The sequence below is a fragment of the Barbatula barbatula genome (genome assembly GCF_947034865.1).
Source record: "Barbatula barbatula genome assembly, chromosome: 19".
NCBI lineage: Eukaryota > Metazoa > Chordata > Actinopteri > Cypriniformes > Nemacheilidae > Barbatula > Barbatula barbatula.
In genome coordinates, this window is record NC_136782.1 from 19,037,832 (window position 1) to 19,054,816 (window position 16,985).

Consider the following 16,985-nt stretch of genomic DNA (forward strand, 5'->3'; position numbering starts at 1 on the left):
CGGATTTATAATTTTTTTCTAATTTAAGTTGTACACAAAATGTGGTTGTTGTACTTGTTTGACGCGGTACCACCTGGATGGACATCCAACCAACATGACCACACACATGACATGAAAAGAAAAATGTCAATTGACCTTGAAAGGATGTTTCTAGGTTTGCAACTGAATTTCACTTTTTACTAAGCTTGACTTGGATTGGTGTTTGGTTATTGACTGTAAAACAGGATTGTGAAGCACAATAGATCATGATTTAATCCGTGATAAAACATTATCCATTGTAAATTTAGGACATCTGCAATGATTCAACCAAGACTGAGATTAAACTGAAATATGAGTTATCACCAGATTTCAGCCTGCTAAATACAGAACAGACTGACTGAGAACAAGAAGAACATCTCCTATTTTGGGATACCGGGTTGGATCTTTAGTAAGATTTTTTAATACTAGGCCCAACATTGTGTTCTTCCTCATCCTCACAACTTAAAACAAAGTTGTCCCTTACACACAAGCTTATACTATACGTTAGTGGACTTTCTAAATTAAATGTTACTATGCATATCGCTTGATGAACAACGACTAGTGGTACCATCCCAAAAAAGAAAAAAGTCACTCTCGCGTTGGATCTGTTCCACATTGGTGGAATGATCTGCCTGCTGCTACAAGATCAGCAGACTCTGTTCCCATCTTTAAAAAACGCCTGAAAACGCATCTCTTCCGTCAACACGTCGCTGATTGATTTTTACCTTATTACTGTCTTATTACTGAAAATTAAATATACTAATCGCATTATTTTTAGCGTTGTATACTGTGCTAGGCTTTAATGGACTTGTTTTGATGCACTTATGTATTTTGTTGCCTATGTTGTTATAATTGCTTCTAATGTTCCTTCATCTGTAAGTCGCTTTGGAGAAAAGCGTCTGCTAAATGACTATATGTAAATGTTCACAGATCCGGTTTTAACCAGTCAATTATGAATATAGCACAAAGTCTTTAAAGATAGATGAGAAAGAGAAGTAAACTGAACAGCGCAGCATTATCTGATATGCACTGTGACATGAGCAAAGTTTTTATTGAAAGCATTATATGCACTCTTTTATGTCAGTTATGTTTTGCTTAGTAGATTTGTTCAGTTTTATTCAACATCTGAGAAAATTTTTGTTTTCACATCAGTCAAATTGAGCTCAATTTACTGATAAAAAACGCAGTACTGGTAATTTTAGCAGAAAATTCCCAGTGCTGATTTACTGGAATTTTCGAAAAAGGTTCACAGATCATCTCCTAAAGATAAATCATATATGGTATATGTGTGAAGGCAGCTATTGACCTTTACAGAATGTGAAATATTTATCTGTTGTTCGTTAGCAAAGCATCCCCGGGGGATTTAGAAAAATGAGAACTGAAATTAATAGTCTGATATTTTTTCTGAAGTTCTGCTGTACTTCCTGGAAAACTGTTTGCAGCAAAGCACATTGTTTGAAGAGCTTCGATCTTGAACTTGATTCAGTCAGTAAAGGTCTCTCACATTCACTCATTCAATACGGTAAGTTCTGGACTGAGTTTGGATCATTTATTAACATTTATTTATTTAGCAGATGCTTTATCCCGAGAGAGCATTGAAGTTCTGAAAAATCTTACACTTGTTAAAATAGGGCACTATATACTGTATTAATATGAAGTAATGTTCTGTATTCACTTTTTATAGTTGTTTTACCTGTATTTTACATTTTTCACTGCATGAAATTACATGGTAGCCTTAACGGAAATATCAGTAAAACAAAGGAAAATGTACTGGTCATTTTCTGCCAGTACATTATCCGTTTTCTTATGGATTTTTTTACAGTGTAGTTTAATTTGAATTCAGTGTCCTAGCGGCATATTAGTTACGTAAAAAGCTATATCTTCAAATTCTATAACTTGCTATAACTTGAAAATTGAAGATTCATAAATTCTTATTCATAAATTTGGGTTGATATTCCTGTATGCCTTCTGTTAGATCCACCAATTTATTACACGAAGTTTAATACGAGATCTCAAAAACATCAACTTTTTTGGTCTCTACGTCAGTTGCGAAATAGTCAAGAATCAAACAATAAAATTTTCATGATTGTTTAATATGCTAGAAATCATTTCTGAATGCTTTGATGAACTGCTCCCTCAGTCTTGTCAGTCCAGCATGACGGGTGCAAAGACAGCAGTTTTCATCTACTGGCTTCTGGGTATGACTGTGCATTCATACTTGTTCATTAAAATGACTTCTTATATCATGAATTCCAATTAACATCTTACATTATTCATCTGATGCATCACATTTTTATTTTTCGCCAGGTTTTGGTGTTTTGGTGTTTGCTGATGTTTGGAAGGTACGAGTAGAGTCTTTAGTGAAGGCTTTGGAAGGATCTTGTGTTGTGATGCCGTGTTCATACCAATACCCGGGAGATGTACAGCCCACTTCTCTTACGACCGGTATTTGGCACACAGAGAACGATCAGAAATATTTCGTCTATCATGAGGATAGTAAAAAGATTGCAGACAATTTCAAGGAGCGCACAAAATTGGTTGGTCGGCTGGGTGAATTAAACTGCTCTTTGGAGATCGATGAGGTCAAAAACCACGATAACGGCCCGTTTTGTTTTAGAGTTGAATTACAGACATCTGATAAGGACAAATATTCCTTTGTGAAGAACTGTGTACGACTTGATATGATCGGTAAGTGTTGCTCTTAAACATAGCTAATAACAACATCTTTTTTATGCTTTTTATATATCTCATTTTGATGTGTATAGTAATCTGGATTTTCTATGTGAAATGTGCATTTTCTATTCCCAAATGATGTAAAGCGGAAGCCCCACCACCAGAGATGCATTCAGAGGATTCTGTTCAGGAGGGTCATCCTGCGGTCTTCAAATGCTCTGTTAGACACACCTGCCCATCCCACCAGCCCACTCTCAGCTGGAGCCACAAGGGAAAAGAGATGTTGACCTATAAGAATATTGGTCATGGGAACTGGGAAGTCGAGTCGATTCTGTCCTTCACACCAACCAGTGCGGACGATCACACAGATATTTCATGCACAGTCCAATACCATCGCCTGAGCAAGGGATATGTAGCCACGCGTCCTGTATTTGTGAAAGGTATATGTTTATACACCCCTTGCTGGATTCTGAAAGATGTTCATTCTGTATTTAAAGATTTGTTCAAATTAAAGAGATACGACTGCATTTTTATGATTTTAACAGAACAAGCGACTCTCAACCACATCCTGATTCCATCCATCTGTGCGCTTGGAGCCGCTATTCTAGTCGGAGGGGTGTGTTTCTTCCTGGTTAAGAGATACAAGTGAGTTGAAATCCATGAGTACTATGAAATCATCTGTTAAGTTAAAAAGTTCAAAGTATTTCAAATATCGTTGTTTTTCCAGAAAGCGCATTGATGAACTCCAGTCTCGAAATGACAACAGGTGAGCAATGAGTTTATTGTTTTTAACAATATGTGTTTAGTGCACACACGCGTCCTGCGTAACCATAAGCCCCAGGTCAATTTCATACAATTCTGTACTTAATTCAAATGTTAAATGTTATTTACTTAAGATACATTTTGTTTTTCAGCATGTTGAGTCGTCTATCAAGAATGTCTCGAAGGTAAAATATGTTTTCAAATTAGTTGTGTTAACATCGCGATTTTTATATTATATGAATTGATCTACCATGTCTCTCAACACGTCATTCACGAGTGCCTGGAAAACTGCTGGGCTGTTGGAAAGCCCGAAGGGCATAACCAAATATTCAAAGTGGCCTCTAGGGGTATTAAAAGCAGTTTTCCATTCATCCCCCTTCCTGATGCGAACCAAATGATATGCATTACGTAAGTCCAGTTTCGTGAAAATGCATGCTCCCTGCAACCTCTCGAAAGCTGAAGACATCAACGGCAAAGGATAAGAATTCTTTACCGCGATGTTGTTCAGCTCTCGGTAATCAATGCAAGGACGCAGAGAACCATCCTTCTTCCCCACGAAAAAGAACCCCGCCCCCGCAGGAGAAGAGGAAGGCTGGATGAATCCAGAGGCTAGAGAATCAGAAATATATTTCTCCATGGCCTCCCTCTCGGGAACAGAAAGAGAGTAAAGTTTGCCCTTAGGCAGAGACTTACCTGGCAGTAGATCTATTGCACAGTCATAGGAACGATGCGGAGGGAGAGAAGCAGCGCGAGACTTACTGAACACCTCCTTCAGGTCGAGGTACTCTGCGGGCACGTTAGACAAATCCGCTGCCTCACTCTGAAACACAGAACCAGACACAGAAGTACAAGCAGACACCAAACAGGACTCATGACAGTGGTTACTCCATGTGGAAATAGTGTTAGTGCACCAGTCGACCCGAGGATTGTGCAGAGTGAGCCACGGGTGTCCCAGAACCACTGGGGCAAGTGGTGAGTCCATGAGGAGAAAGGATATGGTTTCAGTGTGATTGCCAGAAGTAATGAGTGTAAGGAGTTCAGTCGAGTGGGAAATCCGGGGAAGTTCTTGTCCATTGAGTGCGTTGACTGATATCTTGTGAGTGAGAGGGGTGATGGGAATCTGAAGTCTGACTGCGAGTCCAAAGTCCATAAAATTACCCTCTGCTCCCGAATCCAGCAGTGCTTGAGTGCGGTGCGTGGAGGTTGCCCATCTCAGTCTTACCGGGAGGAGGGTTGATGATGGTGATGAGGTCTTCTCGGCGGAGATCCCACCCGATAGTAGCCTCATACTTACTACCGGGCTTGATCTTTTACTGGGCAGGAGTAGAGAAAGTGGCCAGCCTTGCCACAGTATAGGCAGAGTCCTTGGGATCTCCGCCTCTCCTCCCGGGAAAGCCGAGCTCTCCCTACCTGCATGGGCTCATGATCAGAAACTGGGCTGACCGCGCTCCCGCCGCTGGTCCGTGGGTCTTCCGTGTGGTACTGGGGTCGCCTCTGATGAAGGTGGGAAGCCACACGATTCAGGCGAGACTCAACCCTCAGAGCGAGCTCCACCAGGCCATTCAGGGTCCTGGGAAGGTCCAGGATGTAAATCTCCTTCAGAACGCGGTCAGCCAGCCCATGCAGGAACATGTCCCACTGCGCCTCCTCGTTCCATTGGCACTCTGCAGCCAGGGTGCGGAACTGGATGGAATAGTCCGACACCGAGCCATCATCTTGGCGTAGATCAGCGAGTAATCTGGCTGCCTCCTTACCCGCTACCGCTCGATTGAAGACTCTTCTCAACTCTTTGGAGAGTGCCTGGAACGAGGCGCAGCAGATGTCTTGATTCTCCCACACCGCCGTTCCCCAGAGAGCCGCCTTCCCCGACAGTAGAGTCAGGACGAACGCCACTTTAGACTGTTCGGTGCAGAAGGTCCGTGGCTGCAATGCGAAATGCATGGAACATGCTGTGAGAAACGCTCGACAATACTCAGGCTCACCTGAATATTTCTCTGGCGTGGGCAGACGAGGTTCCGACTGATGTTCTTGTGGAGGCAGGGGGGCTGAACGGGCGGTGTGGGCGGCGCAGTGGGAGCTCGAAGAAGTTGTAACTGTTGGGTGAGCTCGGACACCTGCGTCACGAGTGCTTGAACCGCGCGACCTGTATTCGCGATCTCTTCTCCTTGTTGATCCATTCTAGTGGTGCTGTCAATTTTAAAAAAGAGAAATATGGAGCGTTATGGATGTGAGGATCCTGAAAATGGATCTTACCTCACTATGTAAAATCACGCATTAAAAATAAAACAAATGCTTTACAAGTTTGAAGAGAGATCTCATTTGAACAACCAAATGTTAATATCTGCGCTGTTACCATAGTAAAAACCGTTGGTTAAATTCTTCGTAGTAAGGTTGACATTTTCATTGTGTTTTATCACCAGATTCCGTTCGGATGGAAACAACAGCGGGGCAGATGGAAGACATCAGAGGCAAGTGCTCAACAATGGCCTGTAGTATAAGATTTTTTGATGTACAAGATGTATCTATATCTATAACATTGTTCTGATTCCAGTTAAATGTATTGGTATAGTGTCCTGAAATGAATACAGCTTTTTTCACTAGTAATTTCTGTAATCTGAGATTCATCATTTAAATGCTTTTGAATTTCTGGTGTCATTGTTTGTTAAATTTTGTAACTTCACTTGTAATGAAAATAAAAGAAGGTGCTGTGTGGTATTTTCTCGACTTTGGTCTCATTTGAAAAGAGGACATTTAATTGTGTCTGTTGTATATTCACACATGCACGTGTATATTTCTAAATGGAAAGTTCGTTTCAATTGATGCTTATCAGTGCAGTTAAGGGTGGTGTCACATTAAATGTTGAAATGAAGATATGACTGTTTTAAATGTGGAAACGGATGCCTCTCATTTACATTTTTTCTGTTCTTCTTTTTAATTTAGGAGGTCTATTTGGGGGAGATTTTCAAGGTATGCACAAAAGCTGCATCTGTTATATTTGACCTACCCATCATGTATCCAAAATAGGACGTGTATTTTAGGTAAAAGGTGCTATACAACAGTATTGAATATCATTGATGGGGGCTTATTTTGAAATGCACTACTCCTTTAAATAATGTACAGCCAATTAAGTTCTGAATTAACATCTTATCCATTATCTGTTCGGAAATCCCAAGTTCCTCAGTTTAAGAATTAACATCTTAACAGCGATATACGTATTTTGCCAATGTCAACACTGTCATCTGTTTTTGTAATGCTTATTAGGAGAGGCCATGAGGATCAAACTGACAGGTATTTGGACAACATGTGAATGTCTTCTGTTATGAATAAGCTTTGAGACTTATTTAAAGGGGTCATTTGACACGGCTTAAACGAATATTATTGTTTGCTTTAGATGTAATACAATGTGTTTAAACGATTTAAGGTTTAAAAACGCTCTATTGTCCACATATCGTGCATGTTTGTATCTCCTCTTTGCTCCGCCTCTCTGAAACGCACTGATATTTTACAAAGCTCATCGCTCTGAAAAGCGAGGTGTGCTATGATTGGCCAGTTCACTAGTGCGTAGTGATTGGCTGAAAACTGCACAGAAGTGTAACGCCTCTTACCATAATCAGGTTCCAAAACTACTGACAGGTGATAAAATGGCATCGATCCTTCCTTATCAATCCGAGCCCGAATCTGATCCAGAAAGTCAGGTGTTAAGAGTTATTGACTATAAACAAACAACCAAATACATCATACAGAGTTTTTGTGAGATAGAAACAAGCTGGCATTACAGCAGGGAATGGTAACATTATAAATACCTAGAGGGGATCGGCCCTTCTTGATCAACCAGTGTTACACGACGGCTTAAAAGCCAAAAAGGCTTTCGTTTCGCAACAAAACACACAGCGCCTCCGCAACATGGCTGCAACGGTAAAATGAGATTTACAAGACCGCCCACCTTACTTGCATTTACATTTGGGTGGTCTTAGTCAAATCGGTTTACGAACTGACGTAGAGGCGTTTCAGGCAGGTCTGGATGAGCATTCGCTTCTTGATAAAATACATATTTTTTCCGACACTTACATTTTTGCAATTTTACGTGTCTAATACATGCATGGGGCAACTTATAACACACCAAAGAAAAACACGTATTTCTGGCGAATCACCCCTTTAAGATGATGTCATTATCTACTAAGAGTTCCAATGTAATGTAATGAAATGTAAAAGCCACCAATATAAGTACATTACTACATTACTACCATTGAACATTTTTGTTCAATGGTCAAACAAAACCGGAAACAAACCTCGAATCCCATCACCAAAGAGGTATAGTATTTTTATGCAAATGTAAGATTGAAAGCCCTTTGACATTACTAATGTTGCCTATTTCTTCTTAAATTTACATTTTCATTATTCACCTCAGTCAGGCCAAATCCTATTCTGTGAGTATGAATCTCTATTATATCATTTCAATTAACGTACTGTTCTCATTGGGTCATATAAGGTCATACTTAGTTTTATACTTTTAATGTCTCATAAGTAATGACTTTTGTAATCTTTGTTAAATATTTTTTTAAGGGTTATGATGATGACTACACCAACACGTTAGATCTCAACATATACGGAAATGTTTGATGAAAATATCACATTGCAAACATACTTGGGCTCCATACTCTTTTGACCCTTTCATCCATGATGTTATGATAACCTCAGTCAACATTTTTTGACACAAAAACATTTATGGGTCGAAATTCTAACTTTTAGTTTTTCGAAGATATTTTCACATGTCCACTGCAGCGTTCAGTGCACTATACGTTTAGTTTTTGTTTGAGAAGTTAGTGTAGCAGACCACTGGATAGTGACCTTGATGCATGAAAGGGTTAATGTACAGTATACTGAAACGCAGAATCACTAATAATACAACCGGTTTTGTTTAGTAATTTGCTAAATATTTAACAGTGTTAACAAGCTCTTCTTTTCAAATCATCAAATGTCTGCTTTAGTTGTATATATTTTTATTCTGTGTTTGTTTTGACTCTTTTTACTGACCCATTGTCCGGTTACAAACATTCTTCAAAATGTCTGCGGATGATTCTTGGTTTAAGACTCCATTTAAACCAGAATGCCTCAATGTATCATGAATTTTTGAGCATCACAGAATGTGATCGTAATAGTTGTGTATGAGTCTGTCAGTTGTCCTTAGCGTGGAAAGATCAACATCATACAGTCACCGGTCAACAAGGGTCAAATACTGTGCAGGACCTGATGGATTTTCTGAAGCCCATAGACTGTTCGATAGCTTACAGTAGATCAAACAAGGAGGTTAAAACTGTTATTGATTGTTCAAGTTACATCATTATTGATGTCTAAGTAGATGCTTATAACCGACTACTTACAGTACCATGTGCCTATGCGATATTGCATTGGATGATATACAGCACTATAAAATCTGTTCATCAACATTCTGAATCAACATTTGTATCTCTTGGTCTTTTTTATATTCTGTACTTTCCTGCAACATCAATAAATCATTTTGAAATCTTTTGAAAACATAGGATTTCTGTATTTCTGGTCACTAAGTAGTGCGCATCTGAACCTAGTCTGAAAATATGGGAACACTTTATTTCGATAGTTCACTTTTTACAAATTATAAGTCACTTTGATACTTGAATAAAGAATTTGTATACTGTGTGTCTAATATCTGCTAACTTGTCAACTTATTCTCCTAAACGTATATCCAACCCACCTTAACCTTAGTCTACTAATACTCTTATAAAAGTTAGTTGGCATGTACTGTAGTTCTAACATTACTTATTGTCAGCAAAATGTCTCAAGCGGACTATCAAAATAAAATATATGTGTGTATTAAATTAAAATAAATGTATTGTGCTGGACTTGTGTCATGATTCTGCCGCATCATGTCATGTTTCTCTTAGTCTAGTGGCAGGATCATGACATAACCTCATGTTTAATGTGGAGAGAGGCGATTATGGTTTATTTTGGTTTGCCATAGGCTCTCTCCGGTCCCGTCTCTGTTCCCGTCCTCTTGTTTCCCCCTTATTGCTTGTTAATTAGTTGATACCCTGCACCTGTCCCCATCTTGATTATTTCCCTATTTAATGCCATAGTGTCTTCTGTCTTGTGTCGGATCATTGTTATGTGTCAGATGTTGCACTTGTCTCCTGCCTTGTCATGTAACGTAAGTCTAGTGTATTGTCTTTAATTGTATGTTAGTTTAGTGAAGTCAGTTTATGTTCTTGTGTACCTGTGCTGTTCTCTTGTTTTACTCCCTCGTGGGTTTTTGTTTTGTTCCTGTTTTTTACTTATTATTAAAATCCCTTGTTAACCCTTCATCCGCTGTCTGCGCTTGGGTCCTCTGTCTCTGTCCCGCAACACGTTCATGACAGAATGATCCGACCAAGATTAGGACCCAGCGGACAGAGGGGTCGTTGCGGCAGCGGTCAACGCCGCCGGGTTCCCCTCCAGGGTTAGAGGCTGCGGGACTCCCTTCCAGGGTCAAGAACGCCGGACTCCCTTCCTGAGTCGGGGCCGCCGGACTCCCTTCCAGGGTTGAGACTGCCGGATTCCCACTCAGTGCCGAGGCCGCCGGACTGCCTTCCAGGGTCGAGACTGCCGGTCTTCCCTCCAGGGTCGAAGCCGCCGGATCCTGTGGCCGCCAAAGATCCCCAGCCGGGCATTCCGGGTCGATGCAGCCGGGCATTCCGGGTCGATGCAGCCGGGCATTCCAGGTCGATGCAGCCGGGAATTTCCGCCCGGTGGAGCCGGGCATTCCCGTCTGGCGGAGCCGGGCATTTCCGCCCGGTGCATGCGGCCATTCCAGCCCGGTGCATGCGGCCATTCCAGCCCGGTGCATGCGGCCATTCCAGCCCGGTGCATGCCCGTCCGTGTCTGCCGGCTATCCCGTCCGTGTCTGCCGGCTATCCCGTTCGTGTCTGCCGGCGATCCAGTTCGTGTCTGCCGGCGATCCAGTTCGTGTCTGCCGGCGATCCAGTTCGTGTTTGTCCTGTTTTGGACTCTCGCTGGTTGGACTTATGTTCCCCTTCCTTGGACTCTAGTGTTTTGGTTTCAGTTATCATGTAGCTGTGTTTGTCAGTGTCACAGTCTGTCTTGTCCTGTTTGTGCCTTGAGGAGCATCAGGTTGCTGCTCCTAAAGGAGAGGCTTATGTCATGATTCTGCCGCATCATGTCATGTTTCTCTTAGTCTAGTGGCAGGATCATGACATAACCTCATGTTTAATGTGGAGAGAGGCGATTATGGTTTATTTTGGTTTGCCATAGGCTCTCTCCGGTCCCGTCTCTGTTCCCGTCCTCTTGTTTCCCCCTTATTGCTTGTTAATTAGTTGATACCCTGCACCTGTCCCCATCTTGATTATTTCCCTATTTAATGCCATAGTGTCTTCTGTCTTGTGTCGGATCATTGTTATGTGTCAGATGTTGCACTTGTCTCCTGCCTTGTCATGTAACGTAAGTCTAGTGTATTGTCTTTAATTGTATGTTAGTTTAGTGAAGTCAGTTTATGTTCTTGTGTACCTGTGCTGTTCTCTTGTTTTACTCCCTCGTGGGTTTTTGTTTTGTTCCTGTTTTTTACTTATTATTAAAATCCCTTGTTAACCCTTCATCCGCTGTCTGCGCTTGGGTCCTCTGTCTCTGTCCCGCAACACGTTCATGACAACTTGCTGTAACTTTGTGTGCAATCTGGATCTGTCTTTGGCTCTACAAATGAAGTATTGCTGCAAAATCTACTAAACTAAATGATATATTATGTCATATTGTGTTGTTTCTCAAAATAAATATTCTTAGAAGAAATAGTCACATGCAGATTCTGAAAAAAATAAAGGGATTAAATGACAACACATTTCTTATAGCATGCTTTTTGGAAGGCAACAACAGATTAAGGTGGTGGATTAACAAATGTAAACTTTTTTACACATCAGTAGGCGTAACATGAACCAAATTAAGAATTCCAAAGAAATGTTCTTCACTTCCTTATTCTGAAGGTTGTCCGCTCACTTTTGCAGTATTAAGTTGCCTGCTCTCAGTTTGCTTGTGCAGAGAACTGGACTGATACGGTGAAAACTAAGAAGGAATAAGGTATGTTAGATTTGTATTTCTTTTTGTGGTCGAGTAGCCTCCCGGCTACAGAAATACATTTCTTTATAGTGGACTTATTTGTCATTTTGAGAACCTGCATGCATATCGAAGTCCTGAGGAAGCATTAAAATGACTTAGTTTGACCTTTGATTTTAAGAACAGTATATTTCTTAAAAGTACACTATTACTATTTCATTGTTTGCCAACAGTATTGGCTTTTTTTAACAAGCTGATGTCCTACTGCCCTGTGCAGATAACATGAAATTTAATATTAAATACATTAAATGAAAAAAAATATCCCTTTTAAGATTTTGTGTTTTTATGCTTCAAATATTATCACATTTTCTGCTACATCTCAGATGCATAGCAGTTTGTGGAGGCAAAGATAAGCTGTAAAACGTTTTTTAACTGTAAAAAGCCTCTTTTATTATTATTATCAGTGAGTGTTGAGTGAGATTTACACTGTATTAAATGTTTATATTAACATAAGCTTTTTCTTTTTTTATGGATACAAGAACATCATTTGGAGCAGAAGCGATGCATTTGTTACTTTGTTTACTTCTCCAAGGTACCGTGTGCACTTTCTTCTCTATGTCATTCACGTCATTGGCTTTCAAATAGCCACAACGAGAATGACACAGTAAACATAACCATATTTTCTGGTGTGGCAGCTAGTATATTTAATAACATATTATTTACAAATACAATACAGTCACAATACAATACAAACTATTCTTATTTGCAATTTTAACATTGTGTTTTAACCTGAACCAAACTATGTTGCTTGTCTATAGACCGTCTTGCCTACAGCGCCTGACCCCCAGTTAACTTCCAGTTTGTGTTTGGCTAGTATCTAATAATATAACTATTTATTAAATTGATGTTAATATTCGTTGTTATTTTACTGTATTGAAAACATTATTTGTCGAATTGTGTTGTATGTTCATTTAATTAAATAAAATTTTTGAATGGGTCCTGTAGTTGGGTCACATTTAAAGAAACCATGTGGTACATTGACATCTAGCGGTCGAGCTTGTCTAAATTCAAAATATTGGAGAGACAATTTAGCCAAGTAACGGTTATTCTTGGTTTCATTTGATTGTTATAAGAAATAATCTTCAGGCTCTCTATTGTTTGTGAATGTGTAACAGAAGTTGAGTTGGGGTCACAAAAGTGCGCATGCACAGTAACGTTGGTTAAAATGAAACAGTCTATAATCAAATATGTTTCATTTTAAATCATTTTTGGGAAATTGTCTACTGCTTTCTTCCACAGGTGTCCTTCTATATGAGGCTTTTGGATGGCAAGTGAGAATGCCAAAGGAAATTCATGGTCTCAAAGGGTCCTGTCTAGTTATACCATGTTCTTTCAACTACTTATCAAACCCACCCACTAACCCAGAAAGAGTTGTGTGGTATCAGTGGGTCTCAAATTGGTTTAGCTACCCTTTAGTTTACGATGACTTGCATCCAAATGAAGTCATTGGCAAGTTCAAAGGAAAAACCAAGTTATATGGCGAACCGTCAAAATTGAATTGCAGTCTTCTCATTAAAAACCTGGATCAGTCCCACCATAGAGAGAGATTATATGTGTGGATTGACCCAGAAAATGTTGGAAAAAGCACCTACAGGTTCTTTGACGTCACCTCCACGATTCATGTGGAAAGTATGCAAACTCTCTTTTTCATAATTTCATAAATCCGTCAATGATGGTGGTACAACTGTAGCCATTATCTCATTTCTCAATGAATATATTAGAAAATAAAGGAATTTAACATAAAGGTGTAGCTAAAATTATCCTTCAAAATTATTAATGTCTCATTCTAACAATTTAACCAATGCAGCAGAGCTGAAGCAGCCCACCATCAAAATGTATGGAGGCGAAAGAACCGGGGACGACATGACAGTGACATGTCAAACCTACCACAGCTGTCCGTACAGCAAACCAAACATCATTCTGAAGGGTATAGAAGGATCTGATCAAACAGAAGATGTCTATATTAGTAATGGTCAATGGAAAATCACTTTGACACGCACAGGAGTTGTGAAAGCTGAGAGATCAGATATTGAGTGTTCTGTAACACATTATGGAGGCATTACAACAAGAGCTACAAAAAACAAAAATTCTGCGTGTGAGTTAATGCATAAATGTCTAATTATGTTTCTTTTTGTGAGGTGTTTTATTTCTTTGGACCGCACAGCAAAATCTTATCTGGTTTAACATTATGTTTTTGTAACCTTTTCATTTCAGGTATACATTCCAATATAATCATTGAGCCTGACCGTGCAGATGTCACAGAGGGCGTCGCAAAGGACTTCACGTGTACCATTGAACATTCCTGTCTAAAGGATCCTCCAAGCATTTCATGGAACTATGAGAACATGCAGGTCTCAAACGAAAATAAAAAACTTAAAGAGTTCAAATCAGCCACCTCTTCCAACATATCCTTTTTGGCCGACAAGAATGACAATGGGAAGAAATTGACATGCAAGGCAACATTTTCTGGAAAGGACGTCCAAGCATCTGTTGACATACATGTACAATGTTAGTAATTTCATAACGTAAAATCATGGTCTGTGGTTACTCCACGTCTCAAAATTCATATTGTTTTCTTTTGCTTATTTTTTCAGACTATGAGACCAAACTGGTGGATCCTGAAATCAAGGACAGTGCGTATTATGGTTTTTCTATCTTTATATTTCCGTGAGCTTTATCAAATATTTATGATGGAGAACCACTGGCGTAAATACTGAATTACTTTTTCCAAATGCATAATACTAATATTGATGGTTTATATTTTTAGCTGATCGCGTGTATGAAGCAGACGTGGTTCCGAGGCTCACTGCATTACATCGTTCCTGTGTGGTGATACCCTGCAGTTTTAAGATGCATGAGGAACTTGCCGTGCTCCTTGGGGCTCGTTGGGTCTCGAGGAAAGGAAACATGTTCCACACCGGACAGAGTGACGTCTTGGACAACTTCAAAGGCCGCACAAGACTACTTGGAAACCCAGTTGAACAGGACTGTACTGTCGAAATTGATAACGTGAAGAACCATGACTTCGGACAGTTCTGTTTTCGAGCACAAACAGAAAAAAAACTATACCTTTTTAACAACAGCTGTGTATTCATTGCAGTGCAAGGTACAAAATATTCACATTATTGAGTATGGCTCTTTTATGAGCAGTGTCACTTTTTGATTACAAATGTGTGAAAACATTTGCACTAAGAAGTTTTTGTGTCAAAAAAGCCCTTCCAGACAAGCCTGTGATGTCACCAATCCCTGACAATATCGAGCCCAGAACCCAAATCACCATCGAATGTTCAGTCAAACACACGTGCCCTTCTCACCCCCCCAGCATCACCTGGAGCGTCCCAACTGCTCGAGAAACAGTTGAACAACAGAGTATGGGTGAAGGAGTTTGGAAAACAGTCTCGACCGTGACCTTCTTTCCAACCGGATACGAAGAGGAAGATCAAATCATCTGCAGTGCAGCATTTTGGGGGTATAGAACGATGATTAATAGTTCAGCTGAACTGAATATTCAAAGTAAGTTTAGAAAAGGTTTCAAGACATTGTCAAGATACTATTTTTTGACATATCCTGAAACAAGCGTTGCAGCATTTTTACCGTTTGATGATCTGTGATCTGTGATCAATGAATATATGATCATCAGGAATTCAAGGTGTTGGAGGGGAGGTTCTTGGACCGTCTGTCATAGTACCCATACTTGTGTTTCTCCTCCTTGGCGTTGGAGTCATCATGTACAAGAGGCGACGCAGGTATGTTTAGGTTATGACTGTGTGTGTTTCGCTTTGGATCTCATTAAAAGATTTGTCATCCTATTATTGCAGAATGTCTGAAGGAAGAGTTGTTTGGACTAACAATAGTCATAAAAACAACATCAGGCAAGTAAAGTATGAAATGATAACAAAAAGTTATTTTTGTGCATGTTTGGTTGAATTGATTGTGATTATTTTTGTGGCAAGGCTTAACAACGGAACAGCAGATGAAAGGTATATTTTCTGTAATATATACGTACCCTGATATGAATTGTATCCATCAGCTATAGCAGATTTAGTAATGTAAGCTAACCATTGTCTTCTTAAGCAATATCAAATCTGTTCGGATACCATGGTGAGCAGCCTTCAAGCATCACAAGGAGGTATGTGAATATTTTCATCTGTACATGATTCATACATGATTTCAAGTTATTGTAAATTTAAATAATTTCAGCTTTTTTTATAAACAGCTTTTATTTTGTCTAACATTATACTTCACATATATCCCCACAGTTACAATAATACAGTTTTTGTTTCTTTTTTTAGAAACACCACAATCTGAATGGCTTAATAGCGGCATAACAAAATAATTGGATCACTACTTGTGTTTGTTGTTACTGAGTTTTAATCTGATATAGATACATAATGTTAGACATGACAAGTGTGTGAGTCCAGAACTTTAGATGGTTTCATTAATTGTAAAGGGAATAAAACATTTCTAACAATGCTTTGACATATTATATGAACAAAGTTTTCCTGCTCTGACTAACCAACTGAAATTACAGATGAAATCCACGTTTCAGTTTTTTAAAAAACGCTTCAAATATGTATGTCAGTTCCTATCTTCACAAAATGACACGCTTGGAAAATAACATAGACATGAACGATGATCCCTCCCACAATGCAGTGCAGCTGAGCTACAAGACGACAGCTTTTTGGAGACCTACGCAGGATTGTTTTTTTGCAAGACATCTTGTAACATCGGTTTATGCCGGGACATGTTTGTCACAGCAGCAAATGCTAATGTTTATTAAATTACATAGCAGGATGTTTTACAATCGCACACAGAAGTAACAATTTATTGGTGAAATAAAATATTGCCTTAGAAACATTTGTAGCACTTCTTTATGCACAAAACATGAAGTTTATCAAAAACAATTTAATGGCACATCATTGACACATTTTCAGTATAGTTCACAAGATTTTTATCATGTTATTGTAATGATACCTTGCACTGTTCAAATGTAAAGAAGTGAAGTCGCTTTGAGGAGTGAACAAGCCATTTGATGACAGTAGGCTATCTTTCAGATACAGTATGTTGATAGATGCTTCTGTTTTCACAGCTGAATATATTAGTCCGGTCTTCATCTGAACTAGAGCCTTCCGATACTTTGAACTACGTATGTGAAATCTATATGGTCAAAAACTAATCTTTCTACAAACCTTGAGTAGCTGCGTTTACTGTACATTTTTGCTGGCTATTTTTTACCTTTGAACCTCAATTGGCATCGTTTACTGTCTTTACTTGTTTTTAGTTTGGGGCCAAGCGTTGTACTTATCCTTTGCTACTGTCGTCTAGGTTGCATTCCAGTTGTCAGATGCATTGTGTGCATACAAAGATCTCAAAGGATTAGTTTAAATAATGGCAAAAGA

General features: G+C 39.4%; 2 protein-coding genes across 7 annotated transcripts; both read left to right on the top strand.

Annotated features, from left to right (window-relative positions):
- Positions 1-1,020: 1,020 nt before the first annotated feature.
- Positions 1,021-8,992, top strand: LOC306908995 (sialic acid-binding Ig-like lectin 14). 3 transcript variants are annotated; one of them, XM_079482324.1, is made up of 12 exons: positions 1,021-1,540; positions 2,159-2,216; positions 2,326-2,706; positions 2,838-3,131; positions 3,237-3,336; positions 3,419-3,457; positions 3,606-3,638; positions 5,874-5,921; positions 6,394-6,420; positions 6,715-6,741; positions 7,862-7,880; positions 8,017-8,992. In XM_079482324.1, the coding sequence occupies exons 2-12, from the start codon at positions 2,174-2,176 to the stop codon at positions 8,071-8,073; spliced, it is 1,068 nt and encodes a 355-aa protein (XP_079338450.1). In that variant the 5' UTR covers positions 1,021-1,540; positions 2,159-2,173; the 3' UTR covers positions 8,074-8,992. The 3 variants fall into 3 exon arrangements, 2 of the variants coding, with proteins under 2 accessions (XP_079338450.1, XP_079338449.1); XR_013788052.1 differs by having other exon boundaries at positions 1,432-1,540; positions 6,715-6,740; positions 7,719-7,880; positions 8,017-8,147; XM_079482323.1 differs by lacking the exons at positions 6,715-6,741; positions 7,862-7,880; positions 8,017-8,992 and having other exon boundaries at positions 1,432-1,540; positions 6,394-6,678.
- Positions 8,993-11,447: 2,455 nt separating this feature from the next.
- Positions 11,448-16,439, top strand: LOC306908660 (uncharacterized protein). Of its 4 annotated transcripts, XR_013788031.1 has the most exons (12): positions 11,448-11,550; positions 12,066-12,118; positions 12,826-13,215; positions 13,394-13,681; positions 13,801-14,094; positions 14,181-14,219; positions 14,354-14,692; positions 14,800-15,099; positions 15,227-15,332; positions 15,405-15,462; positions 15,632-15,715; positions 15,879-16,439. XR_013788031.1 is itself a non-coding variant. In XM_079481743.1 (11 exons), the coding sequence occupies exons 1-10, from the start codon at positions 12,774-12,776 to the stop codon at positions 15,689-15,691; spliced, it is 1,920 nt and encodes a 639-aa protein (XP_079337869.1). In that variant the 5' UTR covers positions 12,651-12,773; the 3' UTR covers positions 15,692-15,715; positions 15,879-16,436. The 4 variants fall into 4 exon arrangements, 2 of the variants coding, with proteins under 2 accessions (XP_079337869.1, XP_079337868.1); XR_013788032.1 differs by having other exon boundaries at positions 15,405-15,715; positions 15,879-15,974; XM_079481743.1 differs by lacking the exons at positions 11,448-11,550; positions 12,066-12,118 and adding an exon at positions 15,540-15,566 and having other exon boundaries at positions 12,651-13,215; positions 15,405-15,458; positions 15,661-15,715; positions 15,879-16,436.
- The last annotated feature ends 546 nt before the right edge of the window (positions 16,440-16,985 follow it).